The sequence below is a fragment of the Pollicipes pollicipes genome, unplaced genomic scaffold (assembly GCF_011947565.3).
Source record: "Pollicipes pollicipes isolate AB1234 unplaced genomic scaffold, Ppol_2.1 Scaffold_4295;HRSCAF=5057_pilon_pilon_pilon, whole genome shotgun sequence".
Lineage (NCBI taxonomy): Eukaryota > Metazoa > Arthropoda > Thecostraca > Pollicipedomorpha > Pollicipedidae > Pollicipes > Pollicipes pollicipes.
In genome coordinates, this window is record NW_023596461.1 from 883,875 (window position 1) to 906,695 (window position 22,821).

The 22,821-nt window shown below is 53.7% G+C and overlaps 1 protein-coding gene and 1 pseudogene across 1 annotated transcript; one reads left to right on the forward strand and one right to left on the reverse strand.

Annotated features, from left to right (window-relative positions):
- Positions 1–345: 345 nt before the first annotated feature.
- Positions 346–12,046, forward strand: LOC119096495 (dual oxidase-like; annotated as a pseudogene).
- Positions 12,047–19,019: 6,973 nt separating this feature from the next.
- Positions 19,020–22,605, reverse strand: LOC119096845 (calmodulin-like). Its single transcript, XM_037219804.1, has 5 exons — positions 22,508–22,605; positions 21,755–21,856; positions 20,122–20,257; positions 19,430–19,578; positions 19,020–19,124 (listed from the first exon to the last, which is right to left on the reverse strand). Exons 2-5 carry the CDS (start codon positions 21,837–21,839, stop codon positions 19,084–19,086), a joined length of 411 nt encoding a protein of 136 aa, XP_037075699.1. The 5' UTR covers positions 21,840–21,856; positions 22,508–22,605; the 3' UTR covers positions 19,020–19,083.
- Positions 22,606–22,821: the final 216 nt, after the last annotated feature.

A 22,821-nucleotide genomic window follows, 5' to 3' on the forward strand; every position in this document is an offset into this window, starting at 1 on the left:
GCAACCTTTCATGATCTTCGCCCTAGATTACATTGAGATTCAATATTCATGTTTGGGTGAAAGGAAGTTATGTACAGTAAAATGTTTGATAACGTAACTTGACCGGACTCGACCTCGACCTAAGATCCCACCACACTATTGGCGACACTTACAAATTATTTGAGTTGATAATACTCCACTTTTTGCGGTAAATTAATATAGGTTAACGCTCACCCTTTGTGGTTTTGCCCTCTCTTGCCTCCAGACAAGAACACTGATGTCCATCATGCACATTGTATAACCTCTCCATGTTTTCGTAATCACCAGACAAGACGAGCTCCATGCTTCCTTAATCACCAAGACAAGATGGTGCAGATCGCTCAGAGACAGGGCCGCTTCGTGGAGCAAAGGTCTCCACACATACGCCGTGCCGACACTTTTGACGAGACCGTATCACAATAAGCTGGTGAGGTAGCACGGTTTTCAAAGGTTTCATCCTTACCTTTTGAATAGATGGATTGCGGGATCAGGCCTCACGCTGAGCAGTGCTCGCTGTGTGAGCCCTGACCTCTACCATCTGATCGTGCAATTCCAGATGAACGGCGAAACGTGGTGGCGAAATTTTATCGTCCCGCGAAGCTCGGCACGGAGCGTCCCGCCTCTGACGCCATCTGACCTTAAGCGCGACCGCTGCCTCTGTCAGATGCCTCTGGGCGGAGGCCGCATCTGCAGGGGCGGGCGATAGCGAGTGCCTAGAAGCGACTCGAACCCACCCCGCCGCGGAATGGGAAGATCGGCAGGCGGTCGCTCCAACCGGGCTATTGGGGACGGACGGATGGGAAGTTTTGAGTGAAGTTCCTTGCTTAAGTTGGTAAGCGCTTTACGAGGAACATTATGCAAATAGGTAAGATAGCAATAAAAGCCTTATCCCTCTATGGAAAATCCAGGACAATGGGGATAAAGAGGAGCTGCCCTATATCTCCCACTATCCTGTTTTGTTTGCGAGCAATAAGGCTATTACCGCCGGGCTTATCTAAGTTACTTGCTTTTTGTATTATTTCAACTTAATATCTCACATCTTAATGCAACATTTTGATATATCTGGGGAAAACCATCCGAAAACGACGGAGAGATCGCTGTTACCACGTGCGTTTTCAAGGCGTCACTTCCAGAGAGAGCGGGGCGCGGAGACGAATGGCTGAGAGAAGGTCGGGCAGCGGTTGGGTCCAGGCGGTTGGTCAGAAGCGGGCGGTGGCGGCGGCGGCGGCGGGGGCGCCGCTCACACGAGCGGCGGCGGCGGCGGCGGCGGAGCGTCGGGCGAACCGGCGGCGGCGCGCGGCGGTGGCGGCCGGCCGGCCGGCGGCGCGCCCTGCGACACGAGCGCCCGAATCCGCCGCTGCGCCAACTGTCGCCGAGTAGAACGGCCCCACCATGTACACGACCGTCTCCTCTTGGCGCCAGGCCGTCCTCAGGCTGCTGCGGCAGCTTTATCACGGTGCCGGTGGAGCGCTGCGGCTCGCGCACTTTCTGGCCCTTCTTGCCGATGATGCGACCCACCTGGGCGCTGGCACGGGTCATCTCCACCGGCAGGCGAAACGTCCTCGATGCCAGCGCATCGATACCCTTCCTCCCGAATTTTGTAGAATATAAAAAACTGGGCCTTCCACTGAGCCTCGGGCGTGCCGAAGGTGGCTGACCTTGCGCTCAACCATGGGCTCTATGAGCACCTTGTGGCCGTCAGGCCCCTCGCCGCCGGACGAGTCGCGACCGGCCGCCCGGCCAGCGGCTCCTCCTCCTGCTGGCCAATCTTGACCGAGGCACCCGAGAAACGGACGAGTAATACGTAATAAGCAATAAAACCCACCCACCCACCCCCGGAAGAGAGGCGAAGTCGGGTAGGACAGGTGCGTGAGGGAGTAACCACTTCTGTAAGATGACTCCTCGCCGCGGCTCCACGTGGCAGCCAAGGCGCTAACCGCTCGACTGTTACGCTCCCAACTGATCGCCACATTCATGGCCAATGTTTCTATACCGTGCTAGAAAATGTTGAAAGATATCTACGTCGAGACGTGTCAGGCTACCGTTTCAGATGGAGAATGCCCAATATGCTTAGATGATGGAGTTGCCGAAGCGAATATATTTTAAGTGAAATGTGTTGGAATTATGCTCGTCAACCATGCACATCAAAAGGCGGCGCTGCCTTGTATCCTTTATGGCGCATTCGCCACCTCTGGGTGCTTCCAACATCTGACCGCACAGGATACATTGGATCGACTGTTCTACTAAAATCCGGGTAATCGAGTCTCACGCGGATGTGCAATGTTAAAGCCGGCAGTTGGTCTGTGTGAAATAAATGACGAGGATATTTGAATGCCAATTTTCATGCGTCCTACGGTCTATACATATCTAAGGAATTTATCCCATCCCCATCGACACATATCTAAGGAGCTTATGTTATGACGCTCATTTTGATCCTCAACACAAACTGCGCAGAGCATGAAAAAAACTGAGTTGTTTCTTTGAGGATAGCCAACTTGATGAATGAGATAGTATGATCATGCACTTATCTTGGTGTTACGCTAATAAAAAGCGGATTTATGAGTGTTAATTCATCCAACTGACAGCACAAATTGCACGCAATCTTTTAAATATCACTCGATGTTTGGTTTCAGCGAGACGTTTCTTTGCAAGGATATGGATCTAGGCAAAAATAACGACATTCATTAACTGTGCCGTTCAAACTCAGGGATGCAAGCATTCAAAAGTCTCGTGATGGCCCAGGTGACTTTTCAACGCAAACTAGCTTCACAGTGCGTTAGCCTGGGCCTGCACCGCTTCCCTCCCTCCTGACGTGCTGTCAGCTCGCCAGGTGTCCGTGACCTCGCCGGCTGCGTTGACGCTGCCTCTGCCAGCCTGCGTCCGCCCTCGTGACCGCTGCCCCCTCCGCCGCCGGCAGGACGTGCTGGAGAACAGCACGGTGGAGGAGCTGCTGATGGGCATGGCGTCGCAGATCGCCGAGCGCGAGGACGCCGTGCTGTGCTCGGACGTGCGCGACAAGCTGTTCGGACCGATGGAGTTCTCGCGCCGCGACCTGGGCGCGCTCAACATCATGCGCGGGCGGGACAACGGCCTGCCCGACTACAACACCGTCCGCAAGTGCTTCAAGGTCAGCCCGCGTCCCATACCCCCTCATCCCCCCCCCCCGATGGGGCAGAAAGGCTCACCCTGGAACGGTACTCTGTTCTTGGCATCCTCTACTCTACTTGAAGACATTTAGGGATGCTGGAGTCGATTTTCTTATCTGCGGGTGCGTTACATGAGCCCTTGTGTCTTTGAGTCCGTCGTTGGTGCAGTGATGGCTTGCAAAACTACTGTTGTGGTGTAAGTGCCTTGTTTTTCCATTTCATTCTACCAGTTATGCAGAACGTGCTTTATGTCCCATCGGTCACGTTACGCAGTCATTACAAATACAAACAATTCTCCGCAAAATGGCCTGGACAAGAGTCATGTCCTGTCCCGCATCTTATGATGATGGGAAAACAAATCAGCATCTCGATCTTCTTCAAGACGATCTGCTGGCATTTCAGGGAATGGAATCAAAATGAAATTTCAGACAATGATGTGTTAGTGAAATCTATGTCATGAGCTTATTCACAACATTTACACACATGCGACAAATGGGATGGTCAATAGATCCTCTAAAGGCATTTCTTCCGCGCGGAAATTTGAATGACCGACAGCAAGTATGCCTGTGAGAGATGAATGAATGAGGATAGCGAGTGTCGTTCCGCGCTGGAGTACCGGAGCGCTGTCGTCACTTGGCAAGAGCGGTCGTCACGAACGTTCCCAGTGTCTCGCGCCACTGACACCTGCCTTGCCTTTCCCACGGCAGCTGCCGATGATCAAGAATCTGACCGAGGTGAACCCGGAGCTGGCCAGCGAGCGGCCCGAGCTATTCAAGAAGCTGATGGACGCCTACGGAGACGAGATGATGAACATCGACCTCTACGTGGGGGGCATGCTGGAAAGCCGGGACGGGCCTGGCCAGCTCTTCCGTGCCATCATCAAGGAGCAGTTCCAGAGACTTCGTGACGCCGACCGGTTCTGGTTCGAGAACACCGAGAACGGGTGAGCGGGGAATGGGCGGGAGTGCCATGGGTGGAGGGGGAACGTACAGTAATCGGGGGCCGAGTGAATGTAGATCTGGGCATCGGTTGGCCGGGCTCGGTGGGTCAAATCAGCAGGTCGACCGACCTGTGTGAATATTGCGAATCACCTCACCAACTAGGTGCGTCGCATATAAGTCGGCGGAGTAACGTTCCTGCCTACACATGGGCTACTGATGCATAAAAAGTGAGTAAATTTCTCATGCCTGCATTATCCTCACACGCGCGAGTGAAGCTACATTTCTACTGTATTGGCATTTGGGACGCTGAAGACGAACCTGCCTAACCGTGCCTTGCACACACCACAGCATCTTCACGGAGACGGAGGTGGAGGCAGTCAAGAGGGTGCGCCTCTACGACATCATCCGGGCCACCACGGACATCGGCAGCGGGGACCTCCAGGAGACCGTCTTCTTCCACTTGGCCGACGACCCGTGTCCGCAGCCAATGCAGCTCAACGCCAGCAAGATGGAGCCGTGCCGGCTGCTTGGCGGACACGACTATTTCCAGGTGACGCGCAGGACGTCACTGCCAGCGAACTGACGGGTTTTGGCTCCTGTGACAAGATGGAGCAAATCAAAATGAGTAAACGATGCATTTTAGGTTAAGAATTGAAATACGATGCATTGCGGTTAATGGGAGGCATTTTGATGCGAACGCTTTCGTATTTGGAAACTTGGGACACGACTTAGATAATTAATATGCAGAATGGCGTTCAGTATTTGTCCAGTTTCTTGTACATGCAATATTTAAGCAGCGTACAACAAGGCGTGTCTTTTTGTGCCGGCATATGGCAAAAGCTGGTTTCTCCAGCAGAGCCCAGCCGCTCTGACTGTCCGTCTGTCGCAGGGCAACGAGGTAACGTACATCTACGCCTGCATCTTCCTGGCTGCCGTACCGCTGCTGTGCATGGGAGCCGCCTACGGCGTGGTCAAGCTGCAGAACAGGGCGCGCCGCCGCTAACCGCATGAAGCAGGAGGAGAACAACAACGGCAGGTCCACGGACAAGATGTTCGTCACCGAGTGGCTGCACCAGAACCACCGGCGCAACGTCAAGATCAAGTTCGGCCCGGACGTGGCCTTCCACACGGTCAACAGAAAGGGTATCAAGCTGCGCACGGCCCGCTTCGGCAGCGTGGAGACGGTGGTGGTGGAGGTGACGGACGACGTGCGTGGCAAGCCCATGTGCCTGGTCCGCGTGCCCGGCGACCATGACGTCGTGCTCGACTTCGACTCGGTTAACCTACGCAAGCGCTTCCTGGCGAAGCTGGAGCAGTTCCTGGCTGGTCACAACAAGTCGATAGAGACGGTGTCCACCTACAAGGAGCAGATGCTGCAGAATGCCGACACCAAGGAGCGTCGCCAGAAGCGGCTAGAGCACTTCTTCCGCGAAGCCTATTCGCTGTCGTTCGGCAGGAAGCCGGGAGAGAAGAAGGTGGAGGTGTCCAACGACATCATCATGGTGATGCGCACGTCACTCACGAAGCGTGAATTTGCCAGCGCGCTCGGCATGAAGGCCGACTCGGTGTTCGTGCAGAAGATGTTCAACGTGGTGGACAAGGATGGCGACGGGCAGATCAGCTTCCAGGAGTTCCTCGAGACCGTGGAGCTGTTCTCGCGCGGCACCATCGACAACAAGCTGCGCATAATTTTCGACATGTGCGATAACGACCGCAACGGCACCATCGACAAGGACGAGCTGTCCGAGATGTTGCGCTCCTTGGTCGAGATTGCCAAGACCAACAGTCTGACGGACGCCCAAGTCGATGAGCTCATCGACGGCATGTTCCTGTCGGCCGGGCTGGAGGACAAGGACGTCATGACGTACGACGACTTTAAGCTCTTGATGAAGGAGTTCAAGGGTGACCTAGTGGCGATTGGACTGGATTGCAAGGGCGCAAAACAAAACTTCCTTGACACATCGACAAATATTGCCAGGTAAATCAAACTCATAGCAAGGCGATCTACCCTTTTCTACATCTGTCATATATCGTACATATATTGAACCGGCATTACCCTACCGGGATGTTGGAGTCAGTGTCTTCGTAACAAGCTGTTTCTACGATGGAATGTATTCCTGAGGCCATCCATTGTACATAGTCGGTCACATGTCAAGGAAAAGTGCCTTTTGTGACTCTACCCGGGAGTTGCCGTGCTTCACGACCGATTAGCTCCGGCCGCCAGACTCGCCTTGTACTGAACTTAAGTGCCGGCAAGCTAACAACTCTTGATGTATGTTTGGGTTCCTAACCAAGCGTGTATTTTTTGTGCTCGAAGTATCTTATGCAACATGAATATTTCTCACGGCCGATGATGATGGCGATCACGAACACCTGAAGAGTTACGCCGAGCTAAGTTGCCCGGCTAATTTGCCTTGGGATGACTTGCATCGATGGGACTGTAAGTTGCGTGCTTTATAAGGGCCTGAATGCCGTAATCTGAACAAACAGGTCCATCAGCATTCCTGATTGGGGCGAACGCACGCAACACTCGTTTTCCGAGCAGCAAAGCCGACAATTCCGTTTGTCATGCCCTCAGGATGCCTAGCTTCCTGATGGACTCGTCTAATGAGAGACGGGAGCACTGGTTCTGGAAGAGGTGGGACGGCTGGGTGACCTTCCTGGAGGAGAACCGGCAGAACATCTTCTACCTCTTCCTCTTCTATGTCATTACCGTAGCATTGTTTGTTGAGCGGTTTGCACGTAAGTGTAATTTATGGTGCTATTTGATTATTCGCATTTGTCATCGAGGTACCATTGTCAGCACTTACCATTGTGTGGAGCTGAGTTACTTTCGCAAAAAGCGAGATTGAAGAGTAGCCTCTGCAAGCTGTGATAGGTTGGGAAATCGTGATAGCGTATTCGCTTAGTACGCAGCATTATTAGACCTTCTCCCTGTTTACTTATCTGCCATTCACCATGCTTAGCCGGTGTGGTGATGCTTCGCCGCTTAGCTTGCTTTGGGTCAACAGAAGCAATGGGTTTTCTATGTCACAAAGGAGCAGCAATGTGACAATCGTATATTCACCGTACGTTTTGCTACCTTGTGCGTACCCTTAGCATGCTACACGCTGCAAGGAGGCGCGTAACACAAGTTCTCCTGTTGCAGACTATTCGTTTTTGGCCGAGCACACGGACCTGCGTCACGTGATGGGGGTAGGCATCTCCATCACGCGCGGTGCCGCCGCCTCCCTCTCTTTCTGCTACTCCCTGCTGCTGCTGACCATGTCCAGGAACATCCTGACCATGATGAAGAACTACGCCATTCAGCAGTACATCCCCATCGACTCTCACATCCAGTTCCATAAGATCGTCGCATGCACGGCGCTCTTTTTCACGGTGCTGCACTCTGTCGGCCACCTGGTGAACTTCTACCACGTCTCCACCCAGAGTTTGGACAACCTGCGCTGTCTCATGACGGAGATGACGTTCCAGAGCGACGCCAGGCCTGGCATCGGCTACTGGCTCTTCTGCACACTTACCGGTGCGTGCGCAACCGATATGACAACAATTCCGCGGTATTTGGTATGGGCGTTATGGTCATCGAAATAGTGGGCAATCAAGCTGTGATTCCAGCAGCATCATGATGTACATTCAGTACGCCACGCTTCCCCTGCCTTGGTGTCGTCCCATAGTCCGTCTCTTTTTTGCCATTAAGAGAAAGTTATTTCAGGTGTCTTGCTATATTTTATTGGAGCTCAGCTGAATGCATTCAAAATATCTACCAGCAGATGATCGGCATAACCGGATTTGCCCCTAATGTTTTGTTTCCTCTCTCGCTATTTCAGGAGTGACTGGCGTCATTCTGTACATCATCGTGATGATCATATTCATCTTTGCTCATCCGCTCGTCAGGAAACGGGCTTACAAATATTTCTGGTACTCACACACGCTATACTACCTGCTGTACATCTTGTCCCTGGTGCACGGACTGGCCCGCCTGACTGGAGCACCCAGGTACGGAACTGCTGCCTCCGTGAGGGCGTCTTGTCGTGCCGAGGACTGATGTTGATCACTGACACTTCTGCACCAGTGTGCACGGAAATATTCTGTGGCTTGGAGTCTCCGATTTTTTAAGGGAATGCTTCTTGTTCTGAAGTTCCAATCATTCACGTGTAATGGTACCCATGAACCCTAAAATGTCTTATAAAGTGAAAATACGGACGCCATCAATGCAGACATATATATATATATATATATATATATATATATATATATATATATATATATATATATATATGTGTGTGTATGTGTGTGTGTGTGTGTGTGTGTGTGTGTATTTCTAGATGTAAACACGCAAGTATATACACATATTTACATATATCGGCATGTAAACAGGCATATGTGCACACACACACACACACACACACACACACACACACACACACACACACACATATATATATATATATATATATATATATATATATATATATATATATATATATATATATATACATTTCGTGTGTGTTTATTAACGCGTGTTTATTCATCGTCATCAGGAGCAATGCGAGAAACAGCTCTCCCGATACCGTTCCGCAAAGCTGTAAGCTCAGGGACGGGCACGGTGTTGTTGTTCCAGGTTCTGGATGTTCTTCGTCGGCCCGGCGGTTGTCTACACCTTTGACAGGATCATCAGCCTGCGAACCAAATACATGGAGCTGGACATCATTGAGACGGAGCTGCTGCCATCTGATGTGTTGCGAGTGAAGTTCTACCGGCCGCCCAACTTCCAATACCACTCGGGTGAGTGCAGGGGTCGATGTCAGCAGGCATCGTAATCCCGTGTAGCCAGCAGAATATCAGGGGACGGCGTGTGATGCCTGGTGATATATGGTGACGACGGTGTGTGATGTCCGGTGATAATGGAGACGACGATGTTTGTGGCCAGGGGCGTGCGCAGGACATTACAAGGTGTGGGGGGGGGGGGGGTCCAACTCGATGCACTTTCACTAAAAACCGAACTTATCGCAACGCAGACGGGCAAAATTTCTTCCATTTCCTAAAATAGCACGATACATCCTCCATTTATGGTAGCCTGTCTACCTCGTACTGAATGCCAACATTCAATTAAGTACATCTTAGTACCTGCCATAAATTTGGTAAGATGGGAGGTACGTGCGCACGGGACTTCTATGTGCGAGCACCCCTGTTTGCGGCTAATGGACGTTGTGCTGGATTCGCCGTGGGAAATTGTTTTATAGGGTGACTGGCAACGTTTTCCCACGATGCTTGGCCTGGCCGTCCACACAGCATGTGAAACGGTCTCAGAGGCCGGGGGAGTGTTCCGTCGTGTTTAACGCGGACCGCATGTGCCCTGCGCTCGCGGTGTTTACATTCCGCCTGATCAAGAGGTCCGGGTGCCACTAACCAGCGCAAACAACTTTCACTGGCCCCGGTCCCTGCCATAGAGAAGCTGCTGACCTTGGAGTTACACGTCTCGATAAATCACCACGAATGTGTATTCCTTTTCACACATGTTTTCGCCACTGACGGCCACATGTAGATTACTTATCTTACGTAGGAGTCTTTCGTGGGAAGCCCCTGGCTATAGTCTCCGCCAGCGCAGTCATAATCATCGAAGTCCACGACACCGCGACGACCACGCCACGCCATACGAACTTCTCCCAGTCCGAGGCGGCCACAGACTACCACATCGGTAAACACACGTGCGGCAACACAGGCGTTCGTTTCAGGCGAGTGGGTGCGGCTGGCCTGCACGTCGGTGGGCGATGAGTACCACAGCTTCACCCTGACCTCGGCGCCGCACGAGAACTTCCTCTCCTGCCACATCAAGGCTCAGGGACCCTGGACGTGGAAGCTGAGGAACTTCTTCGATCCCCTCAACTACGTACTCGAGGAGGACGCACAAACGCCGAGGGTGAGACCCCGACAGCGGCTGTGCTGTGTCTCCTGGTTGTAGTTTGGCATGTATCAGCCATCTCGGTAATGTTTGGTGTGTGACGAAAGCATAATGCTAATGTTTAACTACTTACTAAGCGTGGAAAGGTATCGAAGGCATACAACGGGTAAAATTACGTCTCTTGCTGGTTGCTGACTGTGGCGAAATGCTTTAGACGTGTCGTCATTTGTTTACGAGCAGTCTTTAGCCAGCAGCGCGCACAGTAGAGCCCAGGAATCTTCGTGTTTTGCCCATCTTGCGATTGCGCGGACCGTGTTTGGCTCCGCCGCGCGGCACCAGAACAGTCGGCAGCCCGACCCTCCCCCAGATCCGTCTGGAGGGGCCGTTTGGCGGCGGCAACCAGGATTGGTACAAGTTCGAGGTCGCCGTGATGGTGGGCGGCGGCATCGGCGTCACCCCGTACGCCTCCATTCTCAACGACCTGGTGTTCGGCACGTCCACCAACCGCTACTCGGGCGTCTCTTGCAAGAAGGTGGGGGCTCGTGCCGCTCCGGCACGTGGGCGGCTACAGCTGCCAGGGCGGAGGCGGTCGCTGCTAGTAGTGGGAGGGGCAGCTGCCCCGTACGTAGGAAGGGGGGCGACTGTCCCAGGCCGGGAATAATTTGCTTCGTCATCGCAGAACCGTAGACTAAGCAAGGGGTTATAGCCACACGATCTGGTGGCTAGCACATGACACTGATTATCTTGGATACATGTTGCAGGTGTACTTCCTTTGGATATGTCCTTCCCACAAGAGCTTCGAGTGGTTTATCGATGTGCTCCGAGACGTAGAGAAAAAGGACGTCACTCAAGTCCTGGAGATGCACATCTTCATCACGCAGTTCTTCCACAAGTTCGACCTTCGGACCACTATGTTGGTAAGAAAGCTGAAACTTTGTTATTTTACTGATAACAGGTTACGTTTTTCCTTATTCGGGACGCTTTCAGTTACAAATGATGCGGCAGAAAAATAAAGCGTCTAATATAGTGTTGTCAGCAAGAAGGCAGTAGCCACCGATCTGGTGTGCGTTTCGTTTCTGAAATACAGCGTTTTACATCTCCTTACTTCTCTTGACAGACGTTTGCTGTTAGGTTAACCACGAGCGCACGTAAGCGTCAAATTCACAGACAGAACTCTGGCTAAGGTGATATGATCACGACACTCGTGCTGGTCTTGCGAGACGTCCCTGTCTGTGCCAACGGATGCCTCTTTCGCAGTACATCTGCGAGAACCACTTCCAGCGCCTGTCAAACAGATCCATGTTCACCGGTCTGAAAGCAGTCAACCACTTCGGCCGTCCCGACATGTCGTCCTTCTTCAAGTTCATCCAGAAGAAGCACAACTATGTACGTGGCTGTGCTCCGAGGCTTAGAATGAGCTGGTGCATGAAAGGTTACAAGTGGTAAACAGAAACCACATCATGTGATTTATGGTGATAATTATGGGGCGTACGATGCAAAAATGCATTCACACAGCTGTGTGACAACGTTATGGGCCTCTACCACCCCGTGGTATGGCAACAGATGCGGTTATAGAGCGCAGGCAGAGGCAGAAGTGGAACATGGAGCAATTCGCGCTGGGTTTTCGTTATTTGAGCAGAGCCCTTTTTTAGGCATTTATCACTTGGAATCCTAACTTAAGACCCCCTGTACGCCACAGTCTCTTAATCTAGTCTTTGGACCGGTCTGCAGTAGAAATATTTGCGTCGACTTGAAGACCGATCCCTACTGCCGCTCAATAGTTGGTTGCCGTCGTATGATGCCACGTGTTCGTGTGACGGCAGTGGATTGCCTCTGCCTCCCCTCCCTTCCCCCCCCCCCCCCCCTCCGGTGAGATGACGCGCTGACGAGACCGCTTCCGCCCTTCCAGGTGTCCAAGATCGGCGTGTTCAGCTGCGGGCCGCGACCGCTCACAAAGTCGGTCAGCAACGCGTGCGACGACGTCAACAAGGGGCCGCAAGCAGCCGTACTTCATCCACCATTTCGAGAACTTCGGCTAGACGGCGGGCTCGGGCGCCCCGAAGAGCGGTAGCCGGCTCGGGCGCCGGGGTCGGCCGCCTATCGGGTGACTGGCGGCGGGAGCGGGATGGAGCGATGGGGAACTGACAATCAACAGAGAGAGGGGGAGAGAGAGAGAGGAGAGGGAGAGAGAGGAGAGAGGGTGAGGGAGAGAAGAGAGAAGCAGAGAGAGAGAGAGAGAGGAGAGAGGAGCAGAGAGAGAGAGAGAGAGAGAGAAAGAGAGAGAGAGAGAGAGAGAGAGAGAGAAGAGAGAGAGAGAGAGAGAGAGAGAGAGAGAGAGAGAGAGAGAGAGAGAGAGAGAGAGAGAGAGAAGAGAGAGAGAGAGAGAGAGAGAGAGAGAGAGAGAGAGAGAGAAGAGAGAGAGAGAGAGAGAGAGAGAGAGAGAGAGAGAGAGAGAGAAGAGAGAGAGATAGAGAGAGAGAGAGAGAGAGAGATAGAGAGAGAGAGAAGAGGAGAGAGAGAGAGAAGAGAGAGAGAGAGAGAGAGAGAGAGAGAGAGAGAGGAGAGAGAGAGGAGAGTGAGAGAGAGAGAGAGAGAGAGAGAGAGAGAGAGGAGAGAGAGAGAGAGAAGAGAGAGAGAGGCGAGAGAGTTTGCGAAGGAGTGGAACACAAACAAGAAGGTGCCGAGTCAGGCGTGGCTATCCCCGCCCATGGAGTAACCCGCCGGTTCCCACGCTCCCCCTCCCTGTCGTCAACGTGGCATGGCCCGTCCCCTCCCCGCCGGCTGCGTGCCCCCTCGTCAAACCTGCTTGATACCACTGCAGGTAGCACCAGACATCGGCTTTGACCCAGAGCCTCCCGCCGGGCCGGCTGCCGAGGGCCGCCAGACGGAGCGTTTCGTCGTTCGGGTGGCATCGAATGCCGTCACTCTGCGCGTACTCGGCTCAGATGACACTGTGCATGCGTCGGTGTCAGATGACACTGTGCGTGCGTCGGCGTCAGATGACCACTGCGTGTTGTGTGTATGTGTTGTGTGTGTCGGTTTCCGATGACACTGTGTGCGTCGGTGTCAGATGACACTACGTGTGCGTCGGCGTCAGATGACACTGCGCCTGCATCGGTATCACTGAATGACACTGCACGTTTGTTGGTGTCGCCGAATGACACTGTGCATGTGTCGGTGTCGCCGAATGGCACTGCACGTGCGTCGGTTTCACGTGCTCTGCGCCTCCGTCTGTGAGGGCGCCAGAGAAGCTCATCCCAGCTCAGTCACAGTGAACGCGCACGCTCACCGCCGCGCTCACCGCCCTCCGCGCGGCCGGACAAGCTTACCACAGTTACCTGGACCGGCATTCGGAGCCGGTGCCGCTGAGCGCGCAGGCCTGAGCTGGCGCTGCTCAGTGCCGCGGACCACAAGGGATCCTTGCCGGGCTCCGCGACGTTGTCTTGGCTCTCTGCTGCGTCGTTGGGACGGGGCTCGCTGTGTGCTGGGCCATCTTTGTAGAATGTGGTTCCGGGAACAGCTCTGTACGTGACTAGCGGGAGTGACTTGGTCGCCAGTGAAGTCCCGTTTCGTTGAACTTGTGGTATAACGGCGGCAAACATTCTTACCTTTACGGTTGGAGAACCGTAACTGTTTTACGAAATGGTGGACGGACATATATGACGAAAAGTTTCACGGTGCGCTTACCGTTCAGCATTTTTCTTCTGACAAAGCTCAATTTTATAGTAAGAATGAGGCATGTATGCACCATGAAAAGTTACAATGGCTTCAAAGCCCCGAAATCCTTCAGCGCAGGCAATTTCTTAACCCAATAGTTGTATGCTACCTTCATAACACAAATCCATCCACAAAAAAAAACACGGAAGGGGCAAATCGGAAATAGCAATATAACGTCACGCTTGAGCAGCCATAACATCGTCAGTTCATTTGACGATACATGAACTGCCAGGATGAAGGCAGCTGCTGGCAGTGAACGAATGTAGTCTTTCGCAACAGTCGCCATGACTCGTATTTCCGCCAACGCTGTCGCTGCTGCCGCGAGGTCCGACAGATGAGCTGCATCGCATTTCATCGGGCCTGTTGTTCTGACGGACACGAGCCTGTACGTGCTTACGTCATTTAACGTGCGAAGTCGCGTAAGGACTTCAGGTTCCGCGCACTGGTCTCGCATGACGGAACAGATTTCTGGCGGCAGCAGCGGCAGCAGAGCCGTTCACGCTGTCCTGGTGAAGCGGTCGTGACGCCCGAAATATTGTATATTTACGTTAATCTGTGCTGCATCCAAATGTGTAAGGTATTGTGAAACGCTAGTTACCATGAGGAACACGTGATCAGTGACGCGCTTGCTCGCGGGCAATACATGTCGCTTCGACGTGACCTCCGCTGACGCCTTGGGTAATTGACCGGTGTATGAGCAAGGGCTCTGAAGTGAAACCCGCCCTCGAATAGCGATAGGCATGAGTGGTTCCAATGGCCGCGATGTCCTGGTAGCTACGTGTAGTGAACTGTGAATGTAACTACGCCTCTTTGAATATCTGCTGAACGATTGCTTTTAGTGTGTATTTATAGCGCGTGTCGGTTAATTGATGACAAATAAAATGGTACGTAGACGAATTTGTCTTTCTACCTGATTGGTGCAGAAATGCTGGATTTGGACTGAAGCGTGGTGGTCAACCGCTTTATTTAAATATAGATTCGTTGTCACGTTCCCAAAATTACTTGCCCGCTTGTAAACCGCAAGCAACTACGTCTGTATTCCTCTCCTATAATCATCAACGTTCACAGAAGTACCGTAAGCACTTGGACAGTGCCACGCTGCGTCAGCCGCCGAAGCAGCCTCAGATACGACATCAACACCTGTAACGCCTCGTGTGCTACAGGTGGCGGCCACCACGGCGGTCAACAGGCTGCGTGGTCAGACGGTCCCGGCATCCCGGTCTGGCGGGTGCCGGCGCGACAAACCCTGGAGGTCAGGCGGGTGCCGGCACGACACCCTGGAGGTCAGGCGGGTGCCGGCGCGACACCCTGGAGGTCTGGCGGGTGCCGGCGCGAACACCCTGGAGGTCTGGCGGGTGCCGGCGCGAACACCCTGGAGATCAGGCGGGTGCCGGCGCAACACCCTGGAGATCTGGCGGGTGCCGGCGCGACACCCCGGAGGTCGGGGGGTGCTGGCACGGAGTCCCGGATGTCCCACGCGCACCCACACGCCGGCCCGGGCTACAAGCGCGGCCGGCGTCCAGGAGGTCGGGGGGTGCCGGCGCGGCGTCCCAGATGTCCCGCGCGCACCCACGCGCCGGACCGGCTCCCAGCGCGGCCGGCGTTGCGTCCGACGGCTAATCAGCGCCCGCCCGCAATAACCTCGAGCCAATATGGCCTGCTGATTAGCAAAATCACGCGGCCGCACGTCAGACAGCGCCGTCCGGTGACGAGCCGACGTCGATGGGCCGCGTCGAATCGATGACCAGATGAGTCGGCGCCCCGCCGGCTGCGACCGGGCCGCGCCGGCCGGACCGCTGTCAGTCCCGCTGGTCGGTCCCGCCGGGCCGACGGACGTGAGCTCGGGCCAGCTCCGCCACGCAGCGGCAGGCAGACGCGCGCTGGCTTCGGCGGTGTATTGTATGCCGTCATGACAACAGAAGGCATCCGGTCATCCAGCCGCACGCAGGCGGCGCCACCGCTGACGACCCGCGCGTGTTGGGCTGACTTTCTGCTCGAAAGACGCTGCCTATTGACGCGGTCCGCTCGACTTTGCGAGACGGCGAGGCTTCTATCACAGCTGCTCTGGGCCTAAGCAAATTGACGAGTTCTTTCAAACGCCGGCGGCTACGAAGCGGCGGCAGATGTAATTGGATGAGGCGGGGTCAGGTGGCCGGCGCTGGCGGAGGTTCTACCGACGCGCCGCTTCCCTGCCCCCTCGCAATGCAGCTAATTGGCCTCAGGAGAAGCACCTGGGAACGGTGGCGCCCCTGAGACGGCCAGCGCACGGCAGCCGCGGTTCTGCCGGCACCCCTCCGACCCTGACCTGACCCGCTCCGGCGTAGCTCACGTGGGAAACGTCCACAGGCATGGAAACAACTCCCACGGGAGAGCTGCGAATCCGGCCCTGCAATAAAACCCTCACCGGAATCAGGGCAATTGCCTGGAGAGAAAATAGATGGAGGCATGATGCTCGTCAGTTTGTGAGTTCAGAAGATTGACCGTCACATCTTACCGACATAAGCCATTGGTAAGGCTCGCATCCCACTTGTATCCTATGCGCTTAGTAGGTCGCTACAACCCAGCATGAACGGATTTCTCGTCGTGTTCTAAGTTACAACATCAAAATATGAACACCTAACACGCCATATAACCTTAAGCTCGACCGCCTCCACGCTGGAGCAAGAGCGCGCATGATACACCATGACATCCCAGGGGTGCATTGTCACTAAATAACCGTTTACAGGTAAACGTCAATCCATGATCGGTACGCTGGAAAGGGGCTTAGGGAATGGTCATCATGAAACAACACCACGGTTCCTCACCTCCTGAGTTGGGTGAGTTTCATGAAATTGATCGGGGAGGCAGGGCTTTCTGTAAAGTACGGTTATGATAATATGTTTGTCCCACGTAAGCTGTTTATCATGTTAGTGGCTCCCGACGAACCTCAACGTAAAATAAGCCTGACATTGACAGAGTTTGTCCAATCATCGTGAGCCATTGATGTCCCGAAAACACAAAACGTTCCGCCGAGCGCATCGAACGATGGGTGAGCGGAGAGGCGTTAATTGCATCCCGACACGTCCGCTCTGCGTCGGCTTTGAACACGGAGTGTCGCGTCATTGTTCTGACATCAGGTACGGGTCAGCTGCGCAGTTCACTTGGCTCATGAACCAAAACAGTGACTTCGCGAACAGAGACAGGAGACGGCGCCTGATATTCTGGGCTCATCAAATGGCGACCCATTTCATTTCAACGAAAGGAACACAGCTTGCCCCGCGTCAGCTGGTCTCCAGCGCAACACGGCTTCATACCAGTTCGCCTGATTAGGCAACGCTGTCCTCTTGGATAAACGCGAATGAAATTCCGTTATTCACATTCGTATGAATGCGAGCATGTGTACTTAACAAAAGGATCTCACGGCATTCAGTTTCCGCCAAAATTGTGATCATAAGATAACGGCAGCATCGTGCACAGAACAAACAAAGATGATTAGTTGGCAGCCGTCTCCAGTAAAGCGTGATTGGCGAAGACCGTGGTGGCTTAGAAAAGAATAATGGTAAGGACATCTTTGATCGCTGTGTTGTCAAACAAAGCTTGCAAAATATGTGGAAATGCCCCCTTCTTTCACTAAGGCAACTAATTCTCGACTTTTGAAAGCTGGGGCAAGCAAGTTTCAAAGCGTCTCATGGCCGACATCACTGCAAAACTGAACACAAATGACAAGTGTGATAGCGGTGCCAGTTCGTCTATACGCAATACGTTTTCGGTAATGTCGGTCTAAAGAGGTGGATCGGATAGCATAAAGCAAATGAGGAAGATGCCGTTCGGCAGACGAGCACAAAACAAAATATTTTTGCGTGCGTGTTATACGACTTTTGATACGACTTTTTACTTTTATACGACTTTCTACGACTCTGATACGACGCATGGGGTCAACGGCAGGAAGTGTTTTATGATGTATTGTAAGTTTTTAGGAACAAGTCGTTCATTTTGTGTTTAGGTTGCGTTGCTGGTGTAATTTCTGTTTGTTCACCTCTATGTCCTACTTTTGGGATGGCGGGGTGTAATTCCACACGCACGCCAATAAAAACCTGGCGTAAGAGAAGGAATGGGGCGTTTAAAACATGTTGCTGAAATGGCACCCAGAAACATCTGCGGACAGCACACTTACGCAATATAGCACAGCGCCAACCAAAATATTTGTCCATGTGCCTAGATGTTAAGCTAACTTAATGATGTATGTAATCTAACATAGCTTAAATGCTAACTGATAAATGATGCGATGCGTTCAGCAAAAAGCGCGGTATTTGTACTTAAGAGCACTTTTAATTGGGATTGACACCGATACTGCGAATCGGTAAGATCCACCCATCCTGACCTGCAATAGCCCCCATTTCGAGTCGACCCTTTCTCGGGGCCCGCGTGACGCTCTTTTCGCATATCTCACAGCTCCTCAGACGACCGGCCCTCGAGGCCGTGAGGGCATGGGCGAAAAGATGCAGCCAACTTGAATCATGTTTAATGGGCTTCTGAGCAGGTTTCCGTTGGTAATTTTGCCACCTTGCAGACTTTCAGATTTAGCTCGAATTCGGATTGAGTGTGCATAGTTTTAATTTCATTTTATCAATTTCCCCATTTGATACTTCTTCTGAACTCGAGGCATGGCCGGCCTTGAATCAAAAGCATGAAGCTGTGTATTTGGGTCCCGAGGTATAGAAACTGTTCCTAGTAATAGTAAGCAATTTAATTACCCTTCATTGCAATCATTCTTCGATTATGGAAAGCGTCTGCATAGACAGCCACTCCCAGGTTTAAAGGAAGCTTTTTAAATAGTCAAAAATCAGTTTTCCACTAATTGTCTAACAACGCAATGCTGGGTGCGAACAATTCCCGACAACGCTTACCGTGGAGATCGAATATCCATCACAAGTAACATGAACAAATGTCCCAAACAGCGAACACGCAGCATAGTGGTCATCAAATCGGGAAAGGTAAAAACAAAAAGACATACAGACATATGGACACCCACACCCGCAAGCGCGCGCGCGCGCACACACACACACACACACACCACACACACACACACACACAACACACACACACACACACACACACACACACCACACACACACACACACACACACACACAGCCACGCAAAAGTGTACAGCTCGGGTACAGTGGCTCCAAAACATTCACGCGTACACTGTTCACCGGAGGCGCTGTGCGGGACGACCCATTGCCTCCCGCACCGCGCGGTAAGGCCGCGCGGCCGAAGGAACGACGCGAACCCCTAACTTGGGCCGTCTCCTCTGACAGGAGGACTTCTGGGCGAGCAGCGAGCTGCGAGAGCAGGTGGGCTCACGTTCCTCGTTCCGCCTACTCGCGCGATGAGCCGCAGGTCAACACCTGGACAAACTCTGTCGAGCAAGGTTCACTGTCAGGCTGGACCGTCGTGCGCGCATGGGACGTGGGGGTGGGTTGAGCGCCGGATGCACGCAGGAGAGCGTGGTATTCCCATGCATCACGCAGGCTCGGAGTGGATCACACTGCACGTATTCACACGTAGTTCACACTACACGTAGTTCAGTGGGTGGGGAATATTGTTGCCTCGTAGCAGCTGTACAACTTGCTCTTGGGCACGTCCAAAACCATTATTTCCGACACACGTGGGCATCCTGCCTGTATTTCTGTCATCAAGATGGAAGCTGACACACACTATTACCCTGGTAGTTGATTTTCCCGTCTCCGTCTTTGTCTGCCTCCGAGATCATGTCATCGACCTCATTCTTGGTCATCTTCTCGCCCATTGACGTCATGATGTGCCTCAGCTCGGCCACCGACAAAAATCCATCATCGTCCTTATCGAAGACTCTGAGAAGAAGCAATGGTCTCCTATGCATCGGGAAATTAAGCACTGGAAATGGCCACCCGGGACCATCTGTCCATTGACGAATGGCCATTGTCGTTACCATTGACAGTGTGCGCGGCACGCCTTGCTTGAAAGCTGGCGCGATGCGTCAGTGTCAGTTCATCTGCCGTAATGGATTGAAACGAATTGAGTGCAACTTAATGTCGATTTAAGGGGAAGTCAAGTACTCAGGAGGTCTGCAGCTGCTATTTAATGTTGCGCTCGGTTGGAAAGCGATGGACTTGGTGCCAATCACGGTGGGGAAATAATTTGACTATGTCGCATTGAAACTGATTGGATTAGGCGATTACATAAAAAGAAGGATTCGCGGATGCGTTGTGTTTCAGATTTATAGGCAGTTTTTCGATCGAATGCTAATACCCTCTTGGTGATAAACATTAGCAAGTATGAAAAAGGAATTCACCTTTTCAAATATTGAGGAACCTGAGAGCCACTCCCCAGACCTGTTGGCCAATGTAACCACCCAACGTCTCACATAAAACTACCTGAAGGCCTCCTTCAGCTCGTCTTCACTCTCCATGCCGGACATCTTCCGTGCCATCATCTGCAAGAACTCGTTGAACTCGATCTGACCGATGCCTTCTTGGTCGACCTTGGTGACCATCTGCTCCAGCTCCGTCACTGCCAAATGACCAAACGTGACGTCACGCCCGGACCACGTGATCCGTTCAGCCAATGACTCTCAAAAGGGATGTCACAGCTATCGTTCACGTGTTGCCTGTCTGATCGCGCAGTTACCAGCCTGTTTGGCAGTCACACACGCTGTCGTTACGTGCCCCGTTACTCTCGCCATGTACTTTGCTGGATTCAGTGCGTATTGTTTCACCTATTTTTTCCACATAGGTATTTAGCAGCTACTCACAGCTGACTTAAGGCGCACGTTCACCGCGACCGTGATCTGTGGTAGTTCTACAGTATTGAGCTTATAAGCCCGGTTCGTGCCCAGAATCCAAGAGTGGCATACTTCTTGGTAGCGGAAGCAAGGAGCAGGATATGTCTCATTACCTCTTGCCGTTCAGTGGGAGCTAAGATGATTACCAAGCCCCAGCACCGCCCGGTCAATATGATGACTCTTGTCGACTTAGCCTAAAAACAGCGGCACGGGATTGTGAATCGACTGAGCATACGCGACGTCGATAGCCAAGGTAAAGCGAGCATAATGGCTGTCTTTAATGGTTCATGGTGAAAGACGACACGTTATTTGAGTCGAAAAAATTATGATGGTGATTTCTATGGCCGATGTGTTTTAATAACCGATGGCGATTTTGAGTTGAAATCAAGAGATCAAGGGTGAAAAATCGCAACTTAACGCTTGTTGCAACATAACGCACACCGAGTATTGCGCGGGGCCTTTGGTCCGTGCTGCTACTCCTCCTCTTTCCTATCTCCAACAGCTCTCCACGCAGTGTGTCCCTCCCGACACTGACCCGGCCCACGGCCGTCAGTCTCCGCGACATCAGCCGGCCCGCGCGTGCCGTCGGTGTGGGGGACAACTCCCCTCCCCGACACTGAGCCCCGACCCACGGCCGTCCGTCTCCGCCCGTCCGCCGGCCCGTGTGTGCCGTCGGTGTGGGGTCACGTCCATCCCCGACACTGACCCCGACCCACGGCCGTCCGTCTCCGCCCGTCCGCCGGGCCCGTGCGTTGCCGTCGGTGTGGGGACACGTCCTCCGCCGACACTGATCCCGACCCACGGCCGTCCGTCTCCGCCCGTCCCCGCCGGCCCGTGTGTGCCGTCGGTGTGGGGACACTCCCCTCTCCGACACTGACCCCGACCCACGGCCGTCCGTCTCCCGCCCGTCCGCCGGCCCGTGTGTGCCGTCGTGTGGGGAACACTCCCCTCTCCGACACTGACCCCGACCCACGGCCGTCAAGTCTCTGTCCGTCCGCCGCCCCGTGTGTGCCGTCGGTGTGGGGACACTCCCCTCTCCGACACTGACCCCCCGATCCACGGGGCCGTCCGTCTCCGCCCGTCCGCCGGCCCGTGTGTGCCGTCGGTGTGGGGACACCTCTCCCCTCTCCGACACTGACCCCGACCCACGGCCGTCATTCTCTACCACCGTCCGCCGGCCCGTGTGTGCCGTCGGTACCGGGATGCGCCCCTCCCAACCAGCCCACCTGTAGGTCGCTGGCCGAGCGACTTCATCACTACTCCCAGCTCGTGCATGCTGATGACGCCGTCCTCGTCCCGGTCCAGCAGCATGAACGCCTCCTTGAACTCTACGAATGTGGCCGGACGATGTCAGCCACGAAAGGTAGGGGAGACAAACTTCGAAGGGACAAATCAGCATACGTGAGGCCGAACAGTAGGAGTGTGCCAACACCCAGGGAGCTTTCCTTCCGCCGTCGACTGGGGCGCGATCTCTCACGCGCCGCCGCAGTCGAAGCGACGACGGCTGGCGGCCGCTAGGGGGCAGCTGGGATTGAGTGGGGGCGCAGCCCTGCACGGAAAGGAAGGGTAGAAAGGTGACGGTACATGCACGGATGTGGTGATAGCCTCAGTCTAGAAAACACTCGGTAAGCATGTATCTAGCGGCAAGACTCGGCTTTGACGGTCAAGCAATAAAAACGCTCGCATCGTCAGCAACTTCAGGAGGGGAAGACGCAAGGTTGGAGGGACGTAGCCGCTCTGTGTCCCACTGACAATGCTCATACGCTGAGCTGAGCTGAGCTGGGCTGACCATATGACAGGCAATCTTAGGTTAGCTGAGCTAAGCTGGGCAGGGCCGAGCTGAGCCGAGTCGAGACGAACAGAGCCGAGCCGAGCTGAGAACTGAGTCGAGAACTGAGCTGAGAACTGAGACGAGCTGAGCTGAGCTGAGCTGAGCTGAGCTGAGCCGAGCTGAGTCGAGCCGAGCTACTCGCACTCACCAGCTACCAGCTCCTCAGTCAGGCCATACTCCACGAGGTCGATGGTGACGATCAGGTCGTACTGCTGGTGACGGCCCTTCTTGCCCTTCTTGCCCTTGCCCCCCTTGCCGCCGCCCTTCTGGTGGCCCTTTTGAGCCGTGCGCTGCGACGACGGGCCCTTGCCGACGACATCAGTGGAACAGGCTTTCGATCGCGCCTGTGGGAGTGAGCGAAGCGTCAGCGATGACAGGTGCTGTAGTGGTAGGAGCGGGCAGTGCAAATTCGTGCCAAGTTCCGCACTTGAGAAGAGTGGGCGAGTGGCATGTTTTACGGAC

Excerpts from the sequence above, each read along its gene's own strand:
- LOC119096845 (XM_037219804.1), bottom strand. The coding sequence starts at position 21,839 with ATGCTGCTGGACCGGGACGAGGACGGCGTCATCAGCATGCACGAGCTG. Across the intron at positions 19,579-20,121 it reads GAGCTGAAGGAGGCCTTCAG|AGTCTTCGATAAGGACGATG; the intron begins GTAGTTTTATGT and ends GCTTCTTCTCAG. Across the intron at positions 19,125-19,429 it reads CGGGAAAATCAACTACCAGG|AGTTTGTCCAGGTGTTGACC; the intron begins GTAATAGTGTGT and ends CTTGCTCGACAG.